The following is a 24,726-nucleotide window of genomic DNA, read 5'->3' as shown; positions in this document are numbered from 1 at the left end:
TTGTGAATGTCGCATTTGGTTTTGAACTGTTTTTAAATACAGTAATCTCTGAATTATGAATAATAAACTTAAAAATAACATACAATACTTACGATTTAAAGAAATAACATGGTAGGTTTATATATATGACTGCTTTACACAAAAAATATTATCTTATATGTTATTCTGCATGATTGATTTAATTTTAAATTATGAAACATGAACTGGCAGGGGAGGGATAGTGGGGGTACATTATACAACTCACCTGAGGGAAATCCACCCGGTCGATATATATCATGCTGGTCGGCGCTGTCACGTCCGGATGTGGATCCGTCTTTGTATTGTGTTGGTGTAAGTAGCATGTATTTGTAACCAGGTCAAAGTTCACTGACTTACACAGAATAAAGACCTTGCAAAATTGTGTGCACTGATGGAGGGAAGGAAAAACACCCACAAAAAAGGAATGTGTTAGAAACAGTCCTGGCGTAAAGTCAAGCCTCGACGATTGAGCGTCTCCACATGTGGTGGCGGAAATATGTCTATAGATCATCAATGATAATAAGCACTGAATACACTGGACACTTTTTATCCAACTCTGTGTTGAAATCATCTCACTGTATTATTTATTATTCTGTTCACTGTGTATGCTTTAAACTCCGTATTTGTTTCAACTACAGGTCCATATTACACAACTGTAGATTCATAACTTATCCACACATCGCTGTGTCGTAACCGAAGTGTTTCGTATTCTCATTAAAGATAATTGAATTCCATAATAAAGTTTCATGCAGCTGTTGGTATGTTGACTGCGGTTGTTCACTAGTATTCTTAGAGAGGACAGAAGACAGTCGGTAATACCAACGAGCTGCAAGTTTTATACTGGGGTATTGTCTGCATGAAATAAGACCTACCGGGCTCCGTCGACGATAATAGGTAGATCCGGTATAAGGTTGATTAATTTTGCGTGTCAATATATTATTCATTAGTACAAGTGAACATTTTAGACATAGTTGACTAATTGTAGCGTGAGCCTTACGTACCTTGGCATTTTGTACTTTGATAGGTTGAGCCCTGCAAATCGAGTGCAAATGTAAAGGAGAGTGAGGATAACAAATGCCATCCTTAGCATATTTCTACCTATACAACTATAAAAATTAAATATGTCACATGTTCTACTTTTTATGTCCTCTATACTACTGTTATCTGACTTGAAATAAAAATGTATAACATGTAGTAGCTCCACGATGGTGATATTGTTTGCCTTTTTAAAAACTGTTGATATTTTCTCTTATAACAAACTTTAACAGCTTAAACACTTGCTTTACACATGGAAAATTGAGAAGATACTTAGTTGACAGACAATAACATTAATTGAAATGACCTAATTTATACACATGACCCAGCAAATGTGACCCAAGGATGTAAAAATCTAAAGTAGTTCGTAACAAAATACAAATCAAGTACTAAAAATAGTTTTGCGAGTCTCTCGGGGCTTGTGCAAGCCTACAACGAGACACGTAAAATAGTCCCTAATTAGAATAACTAATTAAAATAAATAACGCAAATATTACAGTTTCCCAAATTAAACAGCTGATTAAAAGGTAAATTAACACTTATTGACTGTTATAAAGTATTTCTTATCGTCGATTCATTGAGACATTTTGACGTACATAAGGTCTATGTTTGGCCACATTTTATTCTTCTTCGACTCCAACGATAAACATTAGTCAATAAAACGGTAACAGAAGATAAATTGATCCGATATACCTAATCAAAGCATAACTTAACCTTACAAATGTGTAGAATAGGCCTAATGATTAGCTCAACAAAAAAGTAACACGTCTCTCCTTTGCGGACGACGTGAACCAAACTAGTGCTAAAAATGCAAAAAGAGAGTTCCTGTAAATATTCTTAAAACTGTAGAAATATGTCCGTGATATTTGCACTGTTTTAAACAACCACTGTTTAGATCCTAGAACTAGTAGGAGGCTACGTCTACTTAGCTTAAAGTAGGTCTATTGTATATTAAGACCGATGCTAATCTACCAAAGTTCATGAAGAAGAAGAGGAAGAAGAAGAAGAAGAAGAAGAAGAAGAAGAAGAAGAAGAAGAAGAAGAAGAAGTAGAAGAAAGAAGAAGAAAAAGAAAAAGAAGAGGAAGAAGAAGAAGAAAGAAGAAAAAAAAGAAAAAGAAGAGGAAGAAGACGAAAAAAGAAGAAGAAAAAGAAAAAGAAGAGGAAGAAGAAGAAGAAAGAAGAAAAAAAAGAAAAAGAAGAGGAAGAAGACGAAAAAGAGGAGGAGGAGGAGGAGGAGGAGGGGGAGGAGGAGGACTATATAAAGTATAAAAGGCTATATACATGTAATACATTTTAGTTGGTTTCGGATATCCAGTGTCCTACACACACTATAAACATGGCAATCACTCACTTGCTTGGAGCCGGTGTAACGTTGAAAATGGACCCCCGTTAAAAACTGACCTTGGGTCATTTTTCAACGTTGAAAAATGGCCCCGAAAACCGTTGAAAACTGAACTTTCAGCACACTTTTTACACCGACCCGTTGAAGATAGACTCCGTTGAAAACAGACCCTATAAGAACTCTTTTTTTACACAACAACACAGCACGACACCACAACACCACAACACCACGAAATCACACAGCATCACACATCACATCAACACACCAACAACACAACAACACTACACAACACCACACAACAACACATCATACCACACAACAAAACAACAAAATAACACAACATCACACAACATAACATCACACACCACAACAACGCATCACACTTACCACAATATCACACAACACACAACCACACAACACAAGACAACATTACACAACAACACGACACAACATCAAAACAAAACATCACACAACACAACAACACACAACACAACCACACCACAACACACAACACAACCACACCACAACACACAACCACGCAACAACAATACAACAACATCCAACAACACAACAACACTACACAACACAACATCACACAACACAACATAACACAACAGCACATCACACAACATATCACAAATACACATCACACAAACACGCAACAACAACACAAAAACACCCAACAATAACACACAACACCACAAAACACAACACATCTCACAACACAACATAACATAACAACAAAACATCACACAACAACACATACCACAACACACAACACAACACACAACAACGCAACAACAATACAACACCACCCAAAAACAACACAATAACACAACAACACAACGACACACCAATGACACACAACACAATAACATGACACAACCACACATAACAACACAACACACAACAGCACAACATAACAATACAACACCACACAACAACAAAATTACACACAACAACACCACACAACAAATAACACACAACACAAACACACAAAACAACACAACAATACGCAAAACACAACATAACTGATATCCATACGCAGATATATAATGCATACATTCTTGTATTGCAGGGAATAAATATATATTAACAATTACTGAATATCTGACAAACGTAAAATCGTCGAAAATATAATCATAAAAATCCCATAATTATGGTTTTGTAACACTATCCACTGGTACTCGGACGTGAACACCCCATAGTACAAACTTTGCATGCAGTTGATAACAACAATTCATTTTTACTACGTTACCACAGTGTTATATAGCAATTCCTCAGTTTGAGGACAATTAAATTAACATTACCTACACGGACGAACAAAATGACTATAGAAAAATGAAAGTTTTGTAGTGCCGTATTCTCCATAATAAACATACAGGCACCTAAAATATTTAAATGAGGTATTTGTTACGATGATAACAATACCAAATTTCAATTCAAATCGAGGTGATTACGTAATTTAAATACCAGCACAGAAGGGTCGCTTATATTAGGAATGGCGATAACAGAATTCGAGAATTATGTTTGGGTAACAGTTATATATGTGAATGTACTAGGGTCATATTTCAACAGACCATCCGTTGATAGTTTGCCAAGGTCATTTTTCAACGGTCATTTTTCAACAGACCTGCCGTTGAGAATTGACCCTAGACACTGTCAATTTTCAACGGCATGTTCAATTTTCAACGGCATTCGGGGTCCGTTTTCAACGTTGAAAACTGACCCGAGGTCAATTTTCAACGGAGGTCCATTTTCAACGTTACACCGGTATAAATTGACCATCTTCACACTAATACTGAACTTATATTTACAACACCAACATCCTCCACATCCCGTAGGCTTGAGAGGACTGTCAAAATAGCTGCATATCCACTGACCTTGAAAAATAAGTGGTTTTACAGTAACGAGACAAATTGTAAATGTGTAACACTAATGCAAATCTTTATCATGTTATATATATATGTGTGTGTTTCTGAAATATGTATTCTATTTAACATCAAGTGTGTATCCGGAATTTTAATGTCTTTGTAGTTGATATGTACCATTCCGGAATATATGTCCGGCCATCACCGGCAATTGTTTTGTACCTGTGAAAGCTGGAAATAAATGTTGAATAAGAAAGACGTGTTTTTAAATCACTGCCATATAAGAGAGTCTCCACATTGAAATACGACAATCACATCACAATTAACATAGGAGAACAAGGTTTTATCTTTTATGTGTATCAACCATATGTATTCCTCTTCCGATATAGGGTAGCACCTTTCATTGATGGAAACGGTATGGTATCCACAGCCTCCTCCTAGAAACTGAAAGGACATCAAACGAAGAATATAGTTTAATTTAGAAGAATAATCAGTTATTTATCATCACTATTAGCCATTGCAGCAAAACCGAGATACAAATTGTATACAGATGGTACACATTATCATTCACATATTGTGATGAAATAAGAATAAGAGTTGTGATGGATTATTTCATCAAGTGTTTGGGCAGATTTTATCGAACAAATGTCAGAAACCATGTCCATTCGTCCCAATAAACTTATCATTATGTTTATTGACCTATTATAATTAAATAAAATGTAAAAAATCAAAATATTTAAGATTTAGCTGAGAAATTTTAGGTAAATTAGTGGAGCGGCTAAGGTCGATTTTTCGGCGAAAGAAAAGTTTGAAGAAAGCATGAAACTTTGCATATGGCTTCTTTGGGACATAAGGTTCCATGTTTGGTACATAAATAATTTGATTCTTAATTAAATTTCAACATGATCGCCATTTTGAAATCCAAGATGGCCATTTAAATTTAAGTTGTTTCCATATTTTACTCAGTAAATGATCGAGCAAAAAATCAAGCTAACACTCATAAAATGTTGATATGACATGCCTTGTATTACATTGGAATAAATTCCTGGATTGTAACTCTACATGCGCAATCGGAGGATAATCTTTCAGGGGCCTTTTCGACTCCTCAACTAGAACATTTTTAATGTCGCAAGTCAACAACAATTGACCAAATCACTGCCCATTTGCAGATAACACCCAACGCATTCCTTTCAAATCCCTCCTCCCAGTGAAACTCCTGTGGAAATGGCAAGTCATCTATAAACACTTCAGAACATCTAGACGTATTTCATCATATTGTGTCTGAGAACAAATCCACCTTATTTCTCGTGTGTATGTATGCATTCCTTCTTCAGGTCATACTGACGTCTGTCATCCCTATTTGCCTTTAACAAAATTGATACATCTATTTTCTTTTAGTGGCCAGGGGTTTTTTCCTCTCTTTTTCTCTTTTTCAAGATGTCTGCCAATTTACTTAGCACTTTCTCAGGACAACAGCTAAATGGTTTTAATGAGCTGGAGTAGAAGAACGCATAAGAGTGCAAGGTGGCACAACCAACAGCTTGCACTATCGGTCCCACTTTTTGTCATAGGCAAAGTTCCGGATGACCAATATCTGATTAAGTTACTTTGATGTCTATTTGGACCAAATATTGTTTATACTATAATCTCCATTGTTTGCACTTTTTGTGGTTTGAAGGCTAACGGTTCTTCTGTTCTCCATCGCTGCAATTTATTTTCGCCTAGTCCTTAGTGCCGTATGCATGGTTTACTTACGGTGGCTATATATATGTGTTTTAGGTGGATCTATTTTACATATACTGCACCGCTAACATAGCGCTTTATCTCTGTTCTTTATTCAACACCATCATCTATCTTACCATCGCCATCTTCATCTCCCGACATTGGGAGTTCTACAAAGGTTCAGCTAAATTTTGTAAAGCTTCGTCATAGAGGAACTTATTACTATCTTCGCAAGGACTTGTTTGATAGACGTACCACAGGGTTTCATATCAGGCGAGGTAAACTTCCACGCTTTGGCGGCATAACCTTGCTATGAACTAACTCGAAGTCCTTTCTTATGTGGAGTCTCCTGGTGTTGTTTGAGTCGTTCAGGATTACATCGAACCAATTTCTCAGACATTTTATCTGATTATTTACAATAGAAGAAATATCTTCCCCTGAATCCACATCAAATTTCCTGAGATGCGGTTGACGGCCGGGCATGGTTATGCAATATAAGTGCGGCATCTCATCCATAAAGCCTCCTTTGGAGGACGAATCCCAAATGATATCCTTGCATTTATTACTTCTGTCTGCAGGTCTGATATTTAGAATCTCCATCACACAAAGATTCTCTAGGAGGACTGCCTAAGTGATTTCGTTTAGATATCTTTCTGATAATGTCCTTGCTGTGGTCAGAAAAAAAGGTGTGATATCATCCATATACATTAAATAGTTTCAGTCATAATAAACCATTTAAAGCCTTGAATGCCTTCTTGCTTTAGTGAAAATATATTCGCTAGCCGTCATGAATATTTCCATTCTTTTAGCAAATAATATCTTACACTCCATATCTTAAAGGAGATGATCCTCAATTGATTTTTGTTTACAGTTTGTATCTTTGGGAAATGACAGATGACATTAATGGGTCTCTACAGTATTTTTTATAAGATTTTGGCAAATCTTGCATTTGTAGACAGTGTAAGGTATACCAATAGGTTATTGTGCTGATGTAGTGAATATCTCCTTCAGGAAAAATTATTTCCAAGGTACATGGTAAAGACGATTTCACAGAGCAATGTGTGATTTTTCTCTAATTAAATATGCACTTACATTTTGTGTTAAAAAGTCTCTGCCAAAGCCTCTTTTTAGAGTTAAAGCATTAACACTGAGTTCTTGTATGAGTGTTCTTTTCAGAATGACCAATATTGCTGTCGTGTAAAATTTGATTCTAGAACTATAATTATCTTTTAGGCATGAAAATGGATGTGAAACATGAATGTTTTTTCAAGCTGCTATACACTGAAAGAGTTAATAGTCCGATACCTGTCCGAAAGGATGAAATGATTCCAAGTTTACTAATAGCCTAAGTAAAAGTCAACCACGGTGTGTAAGGACGACGTCGGGGATCATAAACGACCCGCCTTATGGAAATTAACGTTTGCATTTGATTAATCTATTCAGATTGGTTCAGAGAATAGTTCTAAGTATGATATTTACAGAAGTTATACCATTTGAGACTCAAGTTTTAAAGTAATGTTTCAAAATTATCAGCCGTTTCGGTTAGTTTATGTACCTTTAATCTAATGCTACCGGACATCTTGAATTTCAGATTGGCAGCCATTTTGAATATTATATAAAAATTGAATTATTTTTATCAAACGCTAAAAAAAAGAAAAGCTCACTGTAATTGCAGGTTTATTTGCTTAAATCAGCTTAGCCAATCATTATATTATTATTATTTCATTTTGCGGCCATCTTCGAATGCAAAATGGTGGTCTTTCTACATGAAGTTTAACACTACCAGAATGATCCTAAATATCACTAATAATAAATATCAATCATTTGGGTTTACGCTTAAGAATGTTAAATTGATTTTTTGCTCGATCACTTACAGAGTGAAATTCGGAAACACCTTTGATTTAAACGGCCATCTTGGATTTCAAAATGGCGTTCATTTTGAAATTAAAATAAGAATCAAACTATTCATTTTACAAACCCTACGAAAATATAAATACTCTCATTGAATTTGCAGGTGGTTCTTTTCTTAAAGTCAGATTGGTAATTGAGATGTATTATATACAGGTATAGCTTGCAAAGTAGGCGGCCATCATGAAATACAAAATGGCGTCCTTCTACTTGACGTTTAACACTACCAGAATGTTCCTAGGTATCAATAATATGGGTGTAAACGTTTAAAGTATGGGTCTAGCTGTTTTTGAACGTGAGATATAGGTCGCAGAAGGTGGTTTTTGGCGGCCATTTTGAAAACCAATATGGCGGCCAATGGAGGTCGTGATTTTTTGGGGTCCATTTTTTTCCTGTCCTAAAGAAGCCATATGCAAAGTTTCATGCTTTCTTCAAACTTTGAACGATTTTCAAGCTTAGCCGCTCCACTAAATGTCAATTAAAAAAAATAGTTTAGTTCTATTAAAGCAACGAACCAAAACCTATGAAAATGATATTCGTCACTACTGCAAAAGTCGATATAATACAACAAAGCAAAGCATCATTTCTTCAAAAGGGAGTCATAATTCTGATATAGGCCAATAACCATTTTATTTGCACTAACAAGCGAAATTGATTATTTAAGTTAACTTGACATCGAAGTTCGTAAATATATATATATATCGATGTGATTATTATCAAGGAATTGATTTTTATTTCATTTTTTTACCGAAATGATTTTTCTACATAAATTATGAATAGATAAACAGGCTAAAAAGCTTACCTGAGTAATAAATGTGTGTTCCATATAAAACATGGTGGAAGGGGCGTTGACGTCTGGTATGAGTCCGTCTGTCTATCGTGAAGATGAAGATAACATGTACTGGTCATTTGGTCAAAATTAATTGACAGACAAATGTTATAGTATAGGCGCGTAGCTGCACAATGATGAAGAGACTAGGCAGTTTCAACATGGAACGAGTCTGCCAACATAATTCCGCTTGATGAGTTAAAAACCGGTAACATTGAACTCCGGCAGGTGGCGCCTCAAACAAGCATACAAGCTGTTGCTAGCAGTGCACACATTACTCCAGTTTTAATCAAATTATCTACTGAAATCATGTTTTGCTGAATGTAGAAAAGGTATATGTAAATTATATTACATGCACTATCTTTAAAATTTTCAAAGATGTCGGTCATGATCAGCAACATTAAAACATCTTTAATTGCAGTTTCAACTTCTTCTACTTTCCAGAAATAACGTTTTGTCTTTTTAGAAAGACAATGCCTTAAATTGCTATATGTTTTTGTTAGTGTCAGATGTAGCAAGACACTCCGTTAGCTACACTCTTAATGCCACAGGACACACTTGATATACGGTATCGTTGTATGTTATAAAACTATTTATGTCTTTGAAAGACCTTCGATCTGGTATAAGAACCGAGTTATTCTCTACTCATTACATATTTATATATCATGGTGCCTTGGGTTTATTGTACCCATGACGAAATTGAAAAAAATGTAATCCCTTGGCGTGGAATATAACCTTAAATAGATATCACCATCAACAAATCAACAAAAAATCTTTCTGTGTCGATATTTTATAAGATCTAAATATTGATTTAAGTTTCAAATTGGAAATGGAAAAAATATGATTTATCATAATTTCATACGGTTTAAAGTATTTTTGTAGTTATTGAAGTCTTATTTTACAGACAAACGAAAAATACTGAAATACTTCAATTTATATTAATCATTTATTATAGACCTTTGTTTAAGTCCATATAGTGCCTTGGTAGAATAAAGAAATGACCAGGATGTAGCCCTAGGTCATTATTTTATATTCTATCCAGGTGTTTTAACAACATATGGACCGAATCTATATTATATATATAGTTCATTTGGCAAATGTCAATAGAATTATCCGATTTCTCAAAGAAGAAGAACTCAAACTTTGAATAATGACGTCACCGAAGGTATTTTGAGTCGATATGCTATGTATTGAACATCATGTAATCATGTATTTATCAATGAGAAAACAAGAAAATCAGAGAATGTCTAGTATAGCCATATATATAGTATATAGTCATAACAACCTACCATCTGCTTTCCATTCCATTCGTGTTAAGATGAAATCACTTTTTCCTCGTTGGAATTATATGTATAACTTTACAAGGCATATATTTTATCATTAAATTGACAACGTTCGTTTTAAAGCTAAATATTCCATATAAACATTTTATTTACATACTGTAACTATGTTGAAACGTAAAGTTGAAAACACCAATTAACATTATCTTCAAACTAATTAATTGCTTCAGACAAAGTTACTTTGGTTACATTCTGTTTGAAATCTGTTAAGACACTAATAAAATCGGCTACATTACTTAAACAAAACAAAGCTCACAGAAACTATAGATATTACGAAGCTACAACTCTGTGTTTAGCGTTAAAATGCATTTTAACGCCAATTCTCATAACTGTTTATCACTTTCAATAAAAGTTGCATTTTCAAACTCGTTTTCTTCTAGTATCTTCACCAGAATTGCAATTGGTTCATCTGGGTGTTTCATGATACCATCTGCTCGAAAGTCTGAAACAATATCAAAACACAATAAGGTGAACATAAAAAAACATTTACATTTTCATTGTAGGCCCACTATATTTGTTTGAATGTTTCTTTGATTATTTAACGTCCTAATAACAGCTAGGGTCATGTGAAGAATGTATCCATGTATACAGTGTGTAACGTGTGCGTAGTGGGAGGTACGTGTTTTGGGAGACTGCGGTATTTCGTGTTGTGTCTTCTTGTATAGTGGAGCTCATTCCCTTTTTATAGTGCTATATCAATGAAGCATGCTGGTCGCTGAAGACACCAAGTAACACACCCACCCGGCACATTATACTGACAACTGGCGAATCAGTCGTCCTGAACGTTAAGCAGGAACGGAAACTACGACTTTTATTTACTTTGGTGTGTCTCGGCCAGAGGACAGAGCCCAGAGCCTACCTCACAGGGTCGAGCGTTCAACAGAAGGACAAAAAGAGGTGATGTCAAGGGAGACGTTTGGAAGAACAAAGATACCATTGGGGCAGCAGGTACAATTCTAAAGCCCAACCTGCAGGACAGGCCCTCTATATAACCTTTCCATTCATCAGTCAGTGAACTTCCATTTGCTTATGATTAGCATTTTGACGTTAGAATGTTCGTGTTTGCGATTACAGAAGAAAGCTGTCCAACTTTGACATTAATGAATTTTTTATTCATTACAGATGCAAAATTTAATGATATTCCATCATATATTCCATACTTTGGAATAAAAGAGTTTGAAGGAGTCTACATAGGTACATGAGTTGAAACAGGTAAAACCAAACATCATTCTACAAATTAGATAAAAAAAATACTAGAAACACATATGAGCTTTTGGACATATGGATAATGTAAACAAACTTACTTTTAAGACTGTTATTTATGCAAAGTGCCTCAGCTTCCCTCGCCATGTCAGTGTCCGCACATCCTGGTGCGAATGTAAGTATCCGTAGTGATGGCTCTTCTTCGGCCAAGACACGCATGTACATATCACGTGCAATTTTACCTAGGAATGAAAAAATAAAACTATTCAGACGGGTTATTGTAAATCGTTTTCTCGTGTGCGATCTTCTTGACCAAATTCCGCGAAAATTCCGTCAATGTATCTAAACATAAATATAAACATATGGGTTGTTTGACAACGTGTACTTTAGTTTTATCTATAATAAAACTTACTAGTGTTTGTTTATAAAGAAAATTGAAGTTGAAATTCTTTAAAGCAAAATACCTAACTACTTAGTACTTACTTGAACAATATAATCCCAATGATAACAATGGTACGCATGCGGCTGCTGACGATATGTTGATGACGATCCGAGGTTTCGAAGAATCTGAGAACGTTTGGAAGAAACTGGTATTAAGAAGAATCATCCCGGTAACATTAATGTCATAATACGTTCGGACAGAATGAAAGTCAGAAACTTCAAGAGACCTCTTCGTTACATCGCAAAGACTAGCACAGTTGTGAACAATCATGTACTGATCGAAATCGCTTGCTTTAATACAGTTTTCAAACAAAATGTTACTGAACACGCCCTTGAAGAACTCCACATTTTCCACATCGCCTTGGTCATATTGTTGTACCAAAACTTTGATGTTTGGTGACGACAACATCACTTCTGATTTCACACTCTCTAAATCATCTACGTTCCTTGACATCAGGACTAAAACAGATCCGTCTGGAAACTTTGAACCAAACTGTATTGCCATAGACCTGCCAAGTCCTCTGCTGGCACCAGTGATGACTGCAAAAGTCTTTAGAATGAAAATATTGCAATGTTTATCCATCGTTATATCTGTAGCCTTAGTTAGCTGTTGTACCTTTATCAATTGATTAAGAAACAATGTGGTAGGGATGGCATATTATCAGCTTTGTTCTCTGTTACATGATAATGCATATTGACTTAGACCAACTGCTGTGAGCTGTTTTGTACTGAACCCACTATCTCTATATATAAACAACCAAATCATCAACATACAAGTCTATTTGATCAAGATAACATTTAGCCTGGTAACCGTGAGGTGGGATAATGTCTGGTCTAAAACCGCTTTATGTAGCAAATTAAGGATTAAGGCTGAGCACCCAAATAAAACCCACTCAATTGTTCCTCATCTATCTACTATAAGAATGATATAAAATGAAACAATTAGTGGTTCTTATCAGGAAATGTTATTTTCGCTGTAAGTAAATGTGATTCAATGAGGGTAGTTCAATCGACCGCAGCCATGTTGTTACAACGTCCTCGAATCCTGACGTCATTATGGCGGATTTCAGTAAACTTACATCACAATAATGACATTAGCCAGGGGAATTTATGATATCCGCGTTATGATAAAATAGTACCGATTCACATAGCGTCTGCTTCATATAGTAACAGCATTTCAAATGTAGGAAGGGAGATAATTCCATCTCAGTATCTTGACACTTAAGACTATACGTGCCATAATTTTCATACTCACGAGATAAGAAGAGCTGTTCACACGGTCATTTCGCATTCGTGTAATAAAGTGTTGAGGAGCGATTGAAAGTTGTGGTCTTAAAATTAGATTCATTCTTCATTTGTACAACGTTTTGAGCTATTGTAAAGTGATTTCTTCTTTATGTTTCCATCAGTGTTATATCTAATGTTTATAAGGCATCATTAATGTGATCTGACCATTTGAATGAGAGTCACAGCTAAATTAATCAAACCTGGTAGTTCTCAAAATACATAGTAAACCATTATGTTGATTTTCTATGTAATTTCACTGCTACCAGAATAAATTACCAACGGAAATAATTCAGATATCTTGATTATTTATTTAAAAAATACAAAATTTTCCTGTAGTCATCATCTATCCATATAACATATTTTCTCTCTTTTTGAATTTTACATTTTTACATGTAATATTTTTAAAAACATATTGATATTAGGTTTAATTTGTTTCATCACACTTACTATTTTCGATATTGTTTTAAAAAATTACGATAATAGGTTAAGTTACTTGACCGGATCACCATGTATTACCGCTTTTTTTCAAACGGTTGTTTTTTATCATAAATTGATTACAAAGCGACGGAACTGTTATTGAATTGAAGTTTTGTGTGGTAAGGATTATTTATATCCTTAGAAATTCGACATTGAATAAAACGTTTACAAAAACATTGAGAAAAATCTCCGTTTGTTCACGATAATAGGTCGCCGGCCAGTAAACTAACTTACAGTTATTAAGCTTACAGTATTATGACAGAAATTCCCTATATTATGTGAGTAACGAGAGAAGGTGAAAATATCCACCTAATATTGGAATCAAATATATATTACATGAAATCAATTGCTTCAGACAAACTTCGGTTTCATTCCCTTTTATGCGATCCGAACAATACTAGAACGACAACTAATAAAATAAACTACGTTCCTTAAACTAAACAAACCGGTATCTCACACAAACTAAGGACATTAATGACGCTATAATTGTGTGATTATGGATAGTGTTTATGATAGTTGTCTTAATTTTCAGCGCCAATTCTCAAAAAACCTTTTCACTTTCAATAAAAGCAGCATTTTCAAACTCGTTTTCTTCTAGTATTTTCACAAGAATAGTAATAGGTACATCTGGATGCTTCATGATACCATTTGCTCGAAAGGCTGAAAACAATAAAAGACCATATTAGAGGTGAATATTAAATAGACATAAATTAAATCGAATCACGGCTTAAATTGAATGGCCGCCATTTGGTTTTTATCTTATTGTGACCCTCATCTTTAAAGTTGGGTTATTCCCCTTTACAGTTCTCCTCTTTTTATTGAGTTGAATCAGAAAGCGCGGAATAGTATGCAAAGAGTGTTAGTTTTGATAACTTACATATAGGTCTATGTAACTGCTAGAAATATTAAATATTTCAATTTTTTGTGTTATGGTGACAATCGGTAACATAGTTATGTGTCCTAATACGACATTGATGTGAAAGGTAGGTTTCGCCAAATGAAATGTTACGACTACGAAATTAAAATTTATTCTGATATAGGTATAATCTTCAGACCATTTTCAATGCAAACAGCGACACCACTCCATAGATACACATACACGTACACAATGTCCACCCTCACACACTCACCCTCACACATCTCTGTGCATACATATATTTTTGCACAACCATTGTCACATTCCCACCCTCAAGCACAACGCCAATACATAATACCTTGAAGGGAAGAGGAGCCTAAAAACAAGAGAGGGAAGGTGCAGAGGAAAGTGGTTAGAAATTTATTTGATTGAGATGTGGAGATATATCAAGGAGGATAAGGTTTATCCACATACTTACAAACGTCATTATGACCATTCGAGGTATATTTTAGTTTGTTATAATACTTTTTATATTGTTTGCCAATGCATTAACATTTAAAGATTTATTAAAACATCTGGTTCTATAAATATATAGTTTACTAATAAGAATTATAACATTATCAACAGCAGTATTTATACCATTGTTTGTAAGTCCAAAGATAAAAAAACGCCTTATTTACTGCGAAAGGAATGTGAAGTGCATCTAAAAGAGTTTTAAATTTTTGTAACATATCTTGCATCTCTTGACAGTCCCACATTAAATGAATTATCGTTTATCTTCCGGAGTTACAAAATGCAAGTGTTTAGATATGGTCAGACATTTTATGATGATGTCAAGTGGAGAGTTAAAGTATATTCCCAAACATTACGAGTCTGAGTGATGTATTTCGCATTCTGATTTGTCAAATATATAAAGTTTGAAAAGAAGTTGACGGTTTCTGTTCCTATTGAATAATTCCCTATGCGATGAATATTTATATTAAAAATACTGCCCTTTATAGTAAGACGCCTTATGAGCCTTTGAGTATATGTACAATGTACCCATACTTACTTTTCATACTGCTATTTAAGCAGAGTGTCTCAACTTCCCTAGACATCTCAGTGTCCGCACATCCTGGTGCGAATGTAAGTATCCGTAGTGACGGTTCTTCTTCGGCCAAGACACGCATGTACATATCACGTGCAATTTTACCTAGTAATGAAAAAATAATATGTATTTGGACGGATTATTATTAACCAAACGTTCTCAGCATAAGCAACGTTCGTAATAGAAAAGAAGGAGAAAATTCATCGCCGTGAATGTATCTAAACATAAGTAATATGGGGTCACCTACCCTCTCTTTATATTACACATGTTAATTGCTTTCGGGAAATTTATAAAGCAATAATTGGTTGCAAAAAAATAAAGAAATAAATTAGCTTGGTAATACTGTTTACCTGAACAGTATAAGCCAAATGCTGCCAGTGGTGCGCATGCGCACGCTGACGAAATGTTGATAACGATGCGAGGTTTTGAAGAATCTGAGAACGTTTGGAAGAAACTGGTGTTAAGAAGAATCATCCCGGTAACGTTGACGTCATAATACGTTCGAACAGAACGAAAGTCAGAAACTTCAAGAGACCTCTTCGTTATATCGCCAAGACTAGCACAGTTGTGAACAATCATGTACTGATCAAAATCGCTGACATTAAAACAGTTTTCTAACAAAATGTTACTGAACACGCCCTTGAAGAACTCCACATTTTCCACATCGCCTTGGTCATATTGTTGTACCAAAACTTTGATGTTTGGTGACGACAACGTCACTTCTGATTTCACACTCTCTAAATTCTCTACGTTCCTCGACATAAGGACTAAAACAGATCCGTCAGGAAACTTTGCACCAAACTGCAGTGCCATAGACCTGCCAAGTCCTCTGCTGGCACCAGTGATGACGGCAAAAGTCTTTGGAATGAAAATACTAAAATGTTTATCCATCGTTATGTCTGTAGCCTTAGTAAGCTGTTGTACCTTTATCAATTGATTAAGAAACAATGTGGTAGGGATGGCATATTATCAGCTTTGTTCTCTGTTACATGATAATGCATATTGACTTAGACCAACTGCTGTGAGCTGTTTTGTACTGAACCCACTATCTCTATATATAAACAACCAAATCATCAACATACAAGTCTATTTGATCAAGATAACATTTAGCCTGGTAACCGTGAGGTGGGATAATGTCTGGTCTAAAACCGCTTTATGTAGCAAATTAAGGATTAAGGCTGAGCACCCAAATAAAACCCACTCAATTGTTCCTCATCTATCTACTATAAGAGAATGATATAAAATGAAACAATTAGTGGTTCTTATCAGGAAATGTTATTTTCGCTGTAAGTAAATGTGATTCAATGAGGGTAGTTCAATCGACCGCAGCCATGTTGTTACAACGTCCTCGAATCCTGACGTCATTATGGCGGATTTCAGTAAACTTACATCACAATAATGACATTAGCCAGGGGAATTTATGATATCCGCGTTATGATAAAATAGTACCGATTCACATAGCGTCTGCTTCATATAGTAACAGCATTTCAAATGTAGGAAGGGAGATAATTCCATCTCAGTATCTTGACACTTAAAACTATACGTGCCATAATTTTCATACTCACGAGATAAGAAGAGCTGTTCACACGGTCATTTCGCATTCGTGTAATAAAGTGTTGAGGAGCGATTGAAAGTTGTGGTCTTAAAATTAGATTCATTCTTCATTTGTACAACGTTTTGAGCTATTGTAAAGTGATTTCTTCTTTATGTTTCCATCAGTGTTATATCTAATGTTTAAGGCATCATTAATGTGATCTGACCATTTGAATGAGAGTCACAGCTAAATTAATCAAACCTGGTAGTTCTCAAAATACATAGTAAACCATTATGTTGATTTTCTATGTAATTTCACTGCTACCAGAATAAATTACCAACGGAAATAATTCAGATATCTTGATTATTTATTTAAAAAATACAAAATTTTCCTGTAGTCATCATCTATAAATATAACATGTTTTCTCTCTTTTTGAATTTTACATTTTTACATGTAATATTTTTAAAAACATATTGATATTAGGTTTAATTTGTTTCATCACACTTACTATTTTGATATTGTTTTAAAAAAATTACGATAATAGGTTAAGTTACTTGACCGGGTCACCATGTATTACCGCTTTTTTCAAACGGTTGTTTTTTATCATAAATTGATTACAAAGCGACGGAACTGTTATTGAATTGAAGTTTTGTGTGGTAAGGATTATTTATATCCTTAGAAATTCGACATTGAATAAAACGTTTACAAAAACATTGAGAAAAATCTCCGTTTGTTCACGATAATAGGTCGCCGGCCAGTAAACTAACTTACATTATTAAGCTTACAGTATTATGACAGAAATTCCCTATATTATGTGAGTAACGAGAGAAGGTGAAAATATCCACCTAATATTGGAATCAAATATATATTACATGAAATCAATTGCTTCAGACAAACTTCGGTTTCATTCCCTTTTATGCGATCCGAACAATACTAGAACGACAACTAATAAAATAAACTACGTTCCTTAAACTAAACAAACCGGTATCTCACACAAACTAAGGACATTAATGACGCTATAATTGTGTGATTATGGATAGTGTTTATGATAGTTGTCTTTATTTTCAGCGCCAATTCTCAAAAAACCTTTTCACTTTCAATAAAAGCAGCATTTTCAAACTCGTTTTCTTCTAGTATTTTCACAAGAATAGTAATAGGTACATCTGGATGCTTCATGATACCATTTGCTCGAAAGGCTGAAAACAATAAAAGACCATATTAGAGGTGAATATTAAATAGACATAAATCGAATTACGGCTTAAATTGAATGGCCGCCATTTGGTTTTTATCTTATTGTGACCCTCATCTTTAAAGTTGGGTTATTCCCCTTTACAGTTCTCCTCTTTTTATTGAGTTGAATTAGAAAGCGCGGAATAGTATGCAAAGAGTGTTAGTTTTGATAACTTACATATAGGTCTATGTAACTGCTAGAAATATTAAAGATTTCAATTTTTTGTGTTATGGTGACAATCGGTAACATAGTTATGTGTCCTAATACGACATTGATGTGAAAGGTAGGTTTCGCCAAATGAAATGTTAAGACTACGAAATTAAAATTTATTCTGTATATAGGTATAATCTTCAGACCATTTTCAATGCAAACAGCGACACCACTCCATAGATACACATACACGTACACAATGTCCACCCTCACACACTCACCCTCACACATCTCTGTGCATACATATATTTTTGCACAACCATTGTCACATTCCCACCCTCAAGCACAATGCCAATACATAATACTTTGAAGGGAAGAGGAGCCTAAAAACAAGAGAGGGAAGGTGCAGAGGAAAGTGGTTAGAAATTTATTTGATTGAGATGTGGAGATATATCAAGGAGGATAAGGTTTATCCACATACTTACAAACGTCATTATGACCATTCGAGGTATATTTTAGTTTGTTGTAATACTTTTTATATTGTTTGCCAATGCAATAACATTTAAAGATTTATTAAAACATCTGGTTCTATAAATATATAGTTTACTAATAAGAATTATAACATTATCAACAGCAGTATTTATACCATTGTTTGTAAGTCCAAAGATAAAAAAACGCCTTATTTACTGCGAAAGGAATGTGAAGTGCATCTAAAAGAGTTTTAAATTTTTGTAACATATCTTGCATCTCTTGACAGTCCCACATTAAATGAATTATCGTTTATCTTCCGGAGTTACAAAATGCAAGTGTTTAGATATGGTCAGACATTTTATGATGATGTCAAGTGGAGAGTTAAAGTATATTCCCAAACATTACGAGTCTGAGTGATGTATTTCGCATTCTGATTTGTCAAATATATAAAGTTTGAAAAGAAGTTGACGGTTTCTGTTCCTATTGAATAATTCCCTATGCGATGAATATTTATATTAAAAATACTGCCCTTTATAGTAAGACGCCTTATGAGCCTTTGAGTATATGTACAATGTACCCATACTTACTTTTCATACTGCTATTTAAGCAGAGTGTCTCAACTTCCCTAGACATCTCAGTGTCCGCAAATCCTGGTGCGAATGTAAGTATCCGTAGTGACGGTTCTTCTTCGGCCAAGACACGCATGTACATATCACGTGCAATTTTACCTAGTAATGAAAAAATAATATGTATTTGGACGGATTATTATTAACCAAACGTTCTCAGCATAAGCAACGTTCGTAATAGAAAAGAAGGAGAAAATTCATCGCCGTGAATGTATCTAAACATAAGTAATATGGGGTCACCTACCCTCTCTTTATATTACACATGTTAATTGCTTTCGGGAAATTTATATAAGCAATAATTGGTTGCAAAAAAATAAAGAAATAAATTAGCTTGGTAATACTGTTTACCTGAACAGTATAAGCCAAATGCTGCCAGTGGTGCGCATGCGCACGCTGACGAAATGTTGATAACGATGCGAGGTTTTGAAGAATCTGAGAACGTTTGGAAGAAACTGGTGTTAAGAAGAATCATCCCGGTAACGTTGACGTCATAATACGTTCGAACAGAACGAAAGTCAGAAACTTCAAGAGACCTCTTCGTTATATCGCCAAGACTAGCACAGTTGTGAACAATCATGTACTGATCAAAATCGCTGACATTAAAACAGTTTTCTAACAAAATGTTACTGAACACGCCCTTGAAGAACTCCACATTTTCCACATCGCCTTGGTCATATTGTTGTACCAAAACTTTGATGTTTGGTGACGACAACGTCACTTCTGATTTCACACTCTCTAAATTCTCTACGTTCCTCGACATAAGGACTAAAACAGATCCGTCAGGAAACTTTGCACCAAACTGCAGTGCCATAGACCTGCCAAGTCCTCTGCTGGCACCAGTGATGACGGCAAAAGTCTTTGGAATGAAAATACTAAAATGTTTATCCATCGTTATGTCTGTAGCCTTAGTAAGCTGTTGTACCAAATCCTTTATCAAAATAAATCTACATGTCAAAGATAAGCCTTTCTCAACTTTGTCCTCTGTTACGTGATAATGCATATTGACTCTGGCGCATTGCACTCACTATCTACTGATAAAAAACTATCAAAATAACAACATGAGTGTGTATGTGATCACAATTCTACTTTACCTAGCTACAACACTGACACGTACTGCATTAAAATGACATATTTTATCCTTAATAGTCCAGCGGATTCGTGAAAAAATTGTGCACATTTTGATAAAAGCATGAAACTTGGTACAAATATACTTAAGCATATAGGAAACAATATAAGAACCCAGGCCACCTAAGATTTTTTCTAACTATAGAATTGGTGGCCATTTTCCAAGATAGCCATCAATTCATAAGGAAACATCATTATATCTTCTGTTTTACCTTGACACATTTGATATAACTGTACAATGTTGATACAAAATAATACTTTTATTCGTCTTAGGTTTTACAAAGCAGTATGTTATAGACTTTATCTAAGATTACCGCAAGTTTATGAAAAAACAATTTGAAACTGAAGTTGAACACTATGATAGAATGTGTTAAAGATGGTTACACATTAAAGTTTAACACGTGTATCCAAAACTTAGGAATCGATATTTCCAAAGTTTCGAAAATGAGATTAACATGAATGATATGAATATTACACTTCGTGATGCAAGAAAGGTGCGTTCGGTTTTTAGGTATTACGCCCTGTTAACGCTATTTGGTCACTAAGGACGGTCTGCAATGTGCTCATTGTGTGAATGTCTGTATGGTTAGGCTGCGGTTCATTTGTGTTGTCTCGCCTTCTAAAAGTGGTGCTATTGCCCTCTTATATTGAAATCTTTCTACAGCATGCCACTGGAAACTCCGAACAAGCACACCTTTTAACGGATGAGAACCAGTCGTCCCACTCCCTCGTTGCGGAGCGCTAAGCAGGAGCAGAACGTGTATCTCGACCGGTGAACATAACAAAGCTTTCCTCAAAGGGACGAGAATTCAACTGAAGCTAAAAGCGTAGGCTATCCATATCCTTCATTTCCACATATACTTCAACGTATATTGCAATTTTACAATTATGACATCACGCCATTTTGAAATAAGTTCGAAATAAGAGGCCCATGGGCCTGAATACAGAATGAGACAACGACATAGAAATAGTATATATATTGGCGCATCAGGCTCTTGAAGTCTACCAGTGATTTTATCAATTTGAAATTTTAACCTTTGAAGAGTATTCGATTCAATTTAAACTCTGGATTCAGCGACTTCTTTTTTTAATCTTAGTCATGTCACATTTTGGCCCCACCCTCTGGTGCCTGGCGGTCAGTCAGAGCCTATATATGGGTATGGTGATAAAACATTAATTCAGGATAATAATTCTAACGAAGTTTGACTTATTTTCTATGAAAATTGAGCAAATAATGTTCATAGATGTCTTTTCTTACATAAACGACAATAAATTTGACACCTCCCCAGGGGAAAATCCGAGACCCCGGGGCCATGAAATTCACAAATTTTGTGAAGGTTCTTGAGATCTTTCAATCTATGAAGAGTATTTGGTTCTCCCGCATCTGCGACTAAAGAAGACTATTTTTGAAATTTAGCCAATTTTACCCCTTATAATTCACAATTGTGATTGGCCTTATGCCTTCGAAGCTTTGTACACAATTTCGTTGAATTTGCTTCAGTAGTTTTGGTGAAGAAGTCGAAAATGTAAATTGTTGACGGACACACGACGCATGTGCTTGACACACGACGGACAAAAGTCAATAAGAATAGGTCACTTGAGACTGCAAGACAATTTCCATCGTAAAAAATCGCATTATATTTTCAACGCAAATCCTACTTTTTGCATCTTTTATAGTAAAACCAGTCCAATTTCTGGAAAAAAAACAACCTACAAAATAGTAACGTCAGGAGTTTGAATTGCATGGCTAGCTATGTAATACACGGCCAATATTTCCTAATCTGAAATTGACCAGAATTTCTGGTGAAAATTCTGACCTGATATTGACATGAAAGGAGCAGAAAAGTCAAGATAAAACATTACTTGTATTTCACCTGAAATTGACCTGAATTTCACATGAAAAATCGCTGAGGTCAAATTCTGGTCAAAATCATATAAAAATCTTGACCTGAAATACAAGTTAGGATATTGGCTGTGTTCAGCCTAAAGGCACATGAGTTTATTACATGAGAAATGTCAGTATTACACCCGTAGGTATGAAAGATCACTTATTCTCTCATACCTACACGTGTAATACTGGCGGGTGTAGGGCAATACACTCATGTCGCCTGAGGCTGTATTTCATGGCTACCCATGCAATAAAGCCTCGTGACGTCACAGCGTCAACAAAATTACTATTTTCTAGTCACAATTTTAACAATTTCTTTTAGAAATTACGCTGAATTTACTTTAAAAGATACAAACAGCTGGATTTCCGTTGAAAATATTGCGCAATTTTTACTATAGAATGACGGGTGCAACACAAAGTGTTGACTGACTGGGTGCAACACAAAGTGTTGACTGGGTGTGTAACAATATCATTTCAAAAGGAAAAAAAATCCCTCTTGTTTATTGCTAGTAAGTTAATGTTGATTCAACGTAAAACAATCATAACCATACAGAAGAACCATTATCGATCAAATTGATATCCAGAGTAGTTCAATCAGCCTATCTGCTCCTCCATGTTGCTTTTTGATCGAAAAAACTTGTGTGGGCACAATAAACACAAGATTTTTTCTTGTTCTTCATTTTCTTTGCTATGGTGATTAATTATTCGTACGATATACTGCCCGAGAGCATATTATCGAATGATTTTGTAAAATCTTGTAATTATGTTCATAGGCTGCAGTTTTACTATAAATGATAAACAATATGTTGTGAAAATGCCATTTATCAATGACCTCAAACTCTTGCGAGTTTAATCAAAAGCCCAGTTCAAATTTAGAAATTTAGATAATAATAAAACATTATTTATTTGAAGAAACATCTTTTTTTCTCCTAAATGACTTATTTTAACAACAAATATGTGGTACAATGTAAGGCAAACGAATGGTGTAAAATAATAATCACAACATGGGCATGGCTCAAGTACAATAGATAAGGACCCAGCGACGTTGAATGATCCGTTGAAGGTAATACAAACACTGATATTTTAGGAGTCGATTTAACAATAGCAGTCATTTAATGTAAGTTTAGGAATGTAGAGAGAATGGCATAAATCAAAAGCGACAAATGGGTAGATAGAGGCTCAAACAAGACCGAGGGTCGAGCAATTATTGATAAAGGTCTGATCGTCTTAAAAACATACTATGTCTACACTTGCCGATGACGCTGCAGATTTAAAATTGTTTCTAATTACTGGTTTGACCTTTTTTGCTATTGTTCAAAAGACAAATGTCTTCTTTGTTCAAAATGTAGAGTGCACAATTATTGGCGATTTAACCAAGGACGAATGCGTCCATGCGTAACATTTCCGGTAAACTGTAGAACGGCAAAATGACTAAATCGGATACAAATATATTTCATGCCAAGTACTATCAAATGAACCATGCAATGTGACGTCATAAGCCAAAGAAGTCGTGGTGTTTTTAACTAAACAATGGCACGTTAAATATTTCATGAAAAGGAGAATGTTCGGAATGCATATGTCAACTATCTGTTACAAGTATACCAGGAATCTTACGCGTCAAGGAGTAGACTAATTGCAAGATAGACATTCATATGTCCAGTAACGCAGCTTAAAACTTTTTTAAGTTATTAACTGATTAATGTTAGATAGAAAATTGAAATATGATGCCTATACATAACATTAATGTTACACGCTTCCTGATTTTTCTATACATCATAACACTGTCCCGTCATCGCGATAAGTCTTCTCTCCTTTGAGGTAGATCTGGACTTCAGTCCTCTGACCGAGACACACCATTGTCTATGTAATTGTGTATACTTCTTCTACTTAACGCTGAGCGTAAATGGAGTAAGGCGAACGCTTTATCCTTTATTCTTGGAGATGATGTGGTCGATTAAATATTGAAAATATTTTTCAGAATTCGCTTCAAACGTTCTGAAATGTTAACTGAGAATCTTTTTCAATAACTTATATATGACATGTTTTATCAATGACACCAGGTCCATCCACGTGACGTGAATGCCTTATCGTATGTAGGAATTCTTTAACGTATCATATGTGTTGTTTTGTGTGACGTCTAATTAACAGCTAGGATCAGTTAAGGACGTCCTGCCTTGTGTGCCAGGTGTTACAGTGTATGAGTGTCTGATTTAAGAGGAGAAAATCACTAATCTAAAGTTATCAAATGGATAAAAATGGACCTTCTTAGCCAAAAGTTTTTAAT

General features: G+C 34.9%; 4 protein-coding genes across 4 annotated transcripts in view; 1 reads left to right on the top strand and 3 right to left on the bottom strand.

The window, feature by feature from the left end:
• LOC138315422 (cyclin-dependent kinase 10-like) overlaps positions 1–24,726 on the top strand; it is a 274,004-nt gene that overhangs the window by 152,980 nt on the left and 96,298 nt on the right. The window lies entirely within an intron of this gene.
• On the bottom strand, positions 9,393–12,953 carry LOC138315417 (sepiapterin reductase-like). The gene is made up of 3 exons (XM_069256421.1): positions 11,753–12,953; positions 11,371–11,511; positions 9,393–10,508 (listed from the first exon to the last, which is right to left on the bottom strand). Exons 1-3 carry the CDS (start codon positions 12,291–12,293, stop codon positions 10,390–10,392), a joined length of 801 nt encoding a protein of 266 aa, XP_069112522.1. The 5' UTR covers positions 12,294–12,953; the 3' UTR covers positions 9,393–10,389.
• Positions 13,290–16,358, bottom strand: LOC138315416 (sepiapterin reductase-like). Its single transcript, XM_069256420.1, has 3 exons — positions 15,768–16,358; positions 15,382–15,522; positions 13,290–14,134 (listed from the first exon to the last, which is right to left on the bottom strand). The coding sequence occupies exons 1-3, from the start codon at positions 16,306–16,308 to the stop codon at positions 14,016–14,018; spliced, it is 801 nt and encodes a 266-aa protein (XP_069112521.1). The 5' UTR covers positions 16,309–16,358; the 3' UTR covers positions 13,290–14,015.
• LOC138315415 (sepiapterin reductase-like) lies at positions 17,305–20,384 on the bottom strand. Its single transcript, XM_069256419.1, has 3 exons — positions 19,778–20,384; positions 19,391–19,531; positions 17,305–18,147 (listed from the first exon to the last, which is right to left on the bottom strand). Exons 1-3 carry the CDS (start codon positions 20,316–20,318, stop codon positions 18,029–18,031), a joined length of 801 nt encoding a protein of 266 aa, XP_069112520.1. The 5' UTR covers positions 20,319–20,384; the 3' UTR covers positions 17,305–18,028.

This window comes from Argopecten irradians, chromosome 2, assembly GCF_041381155.1.
Source record: "Argopecten irradians isolate NY chromosome 2, Ai_NY, whole genome shotgun sequence".
In the NCBI taxonomy this organism is placed as follows: Eukaryota; Metazoa; Mollusca; class Bivalvia; order Pectinida; family Pectinidae; genus Argopecten; species Argopecten irradians.
The sequence above is the reverse complement of the archived record's forward strand: the minus strand, read 5'-3'. Positions and strand labels throughout refer to the sequence as shown.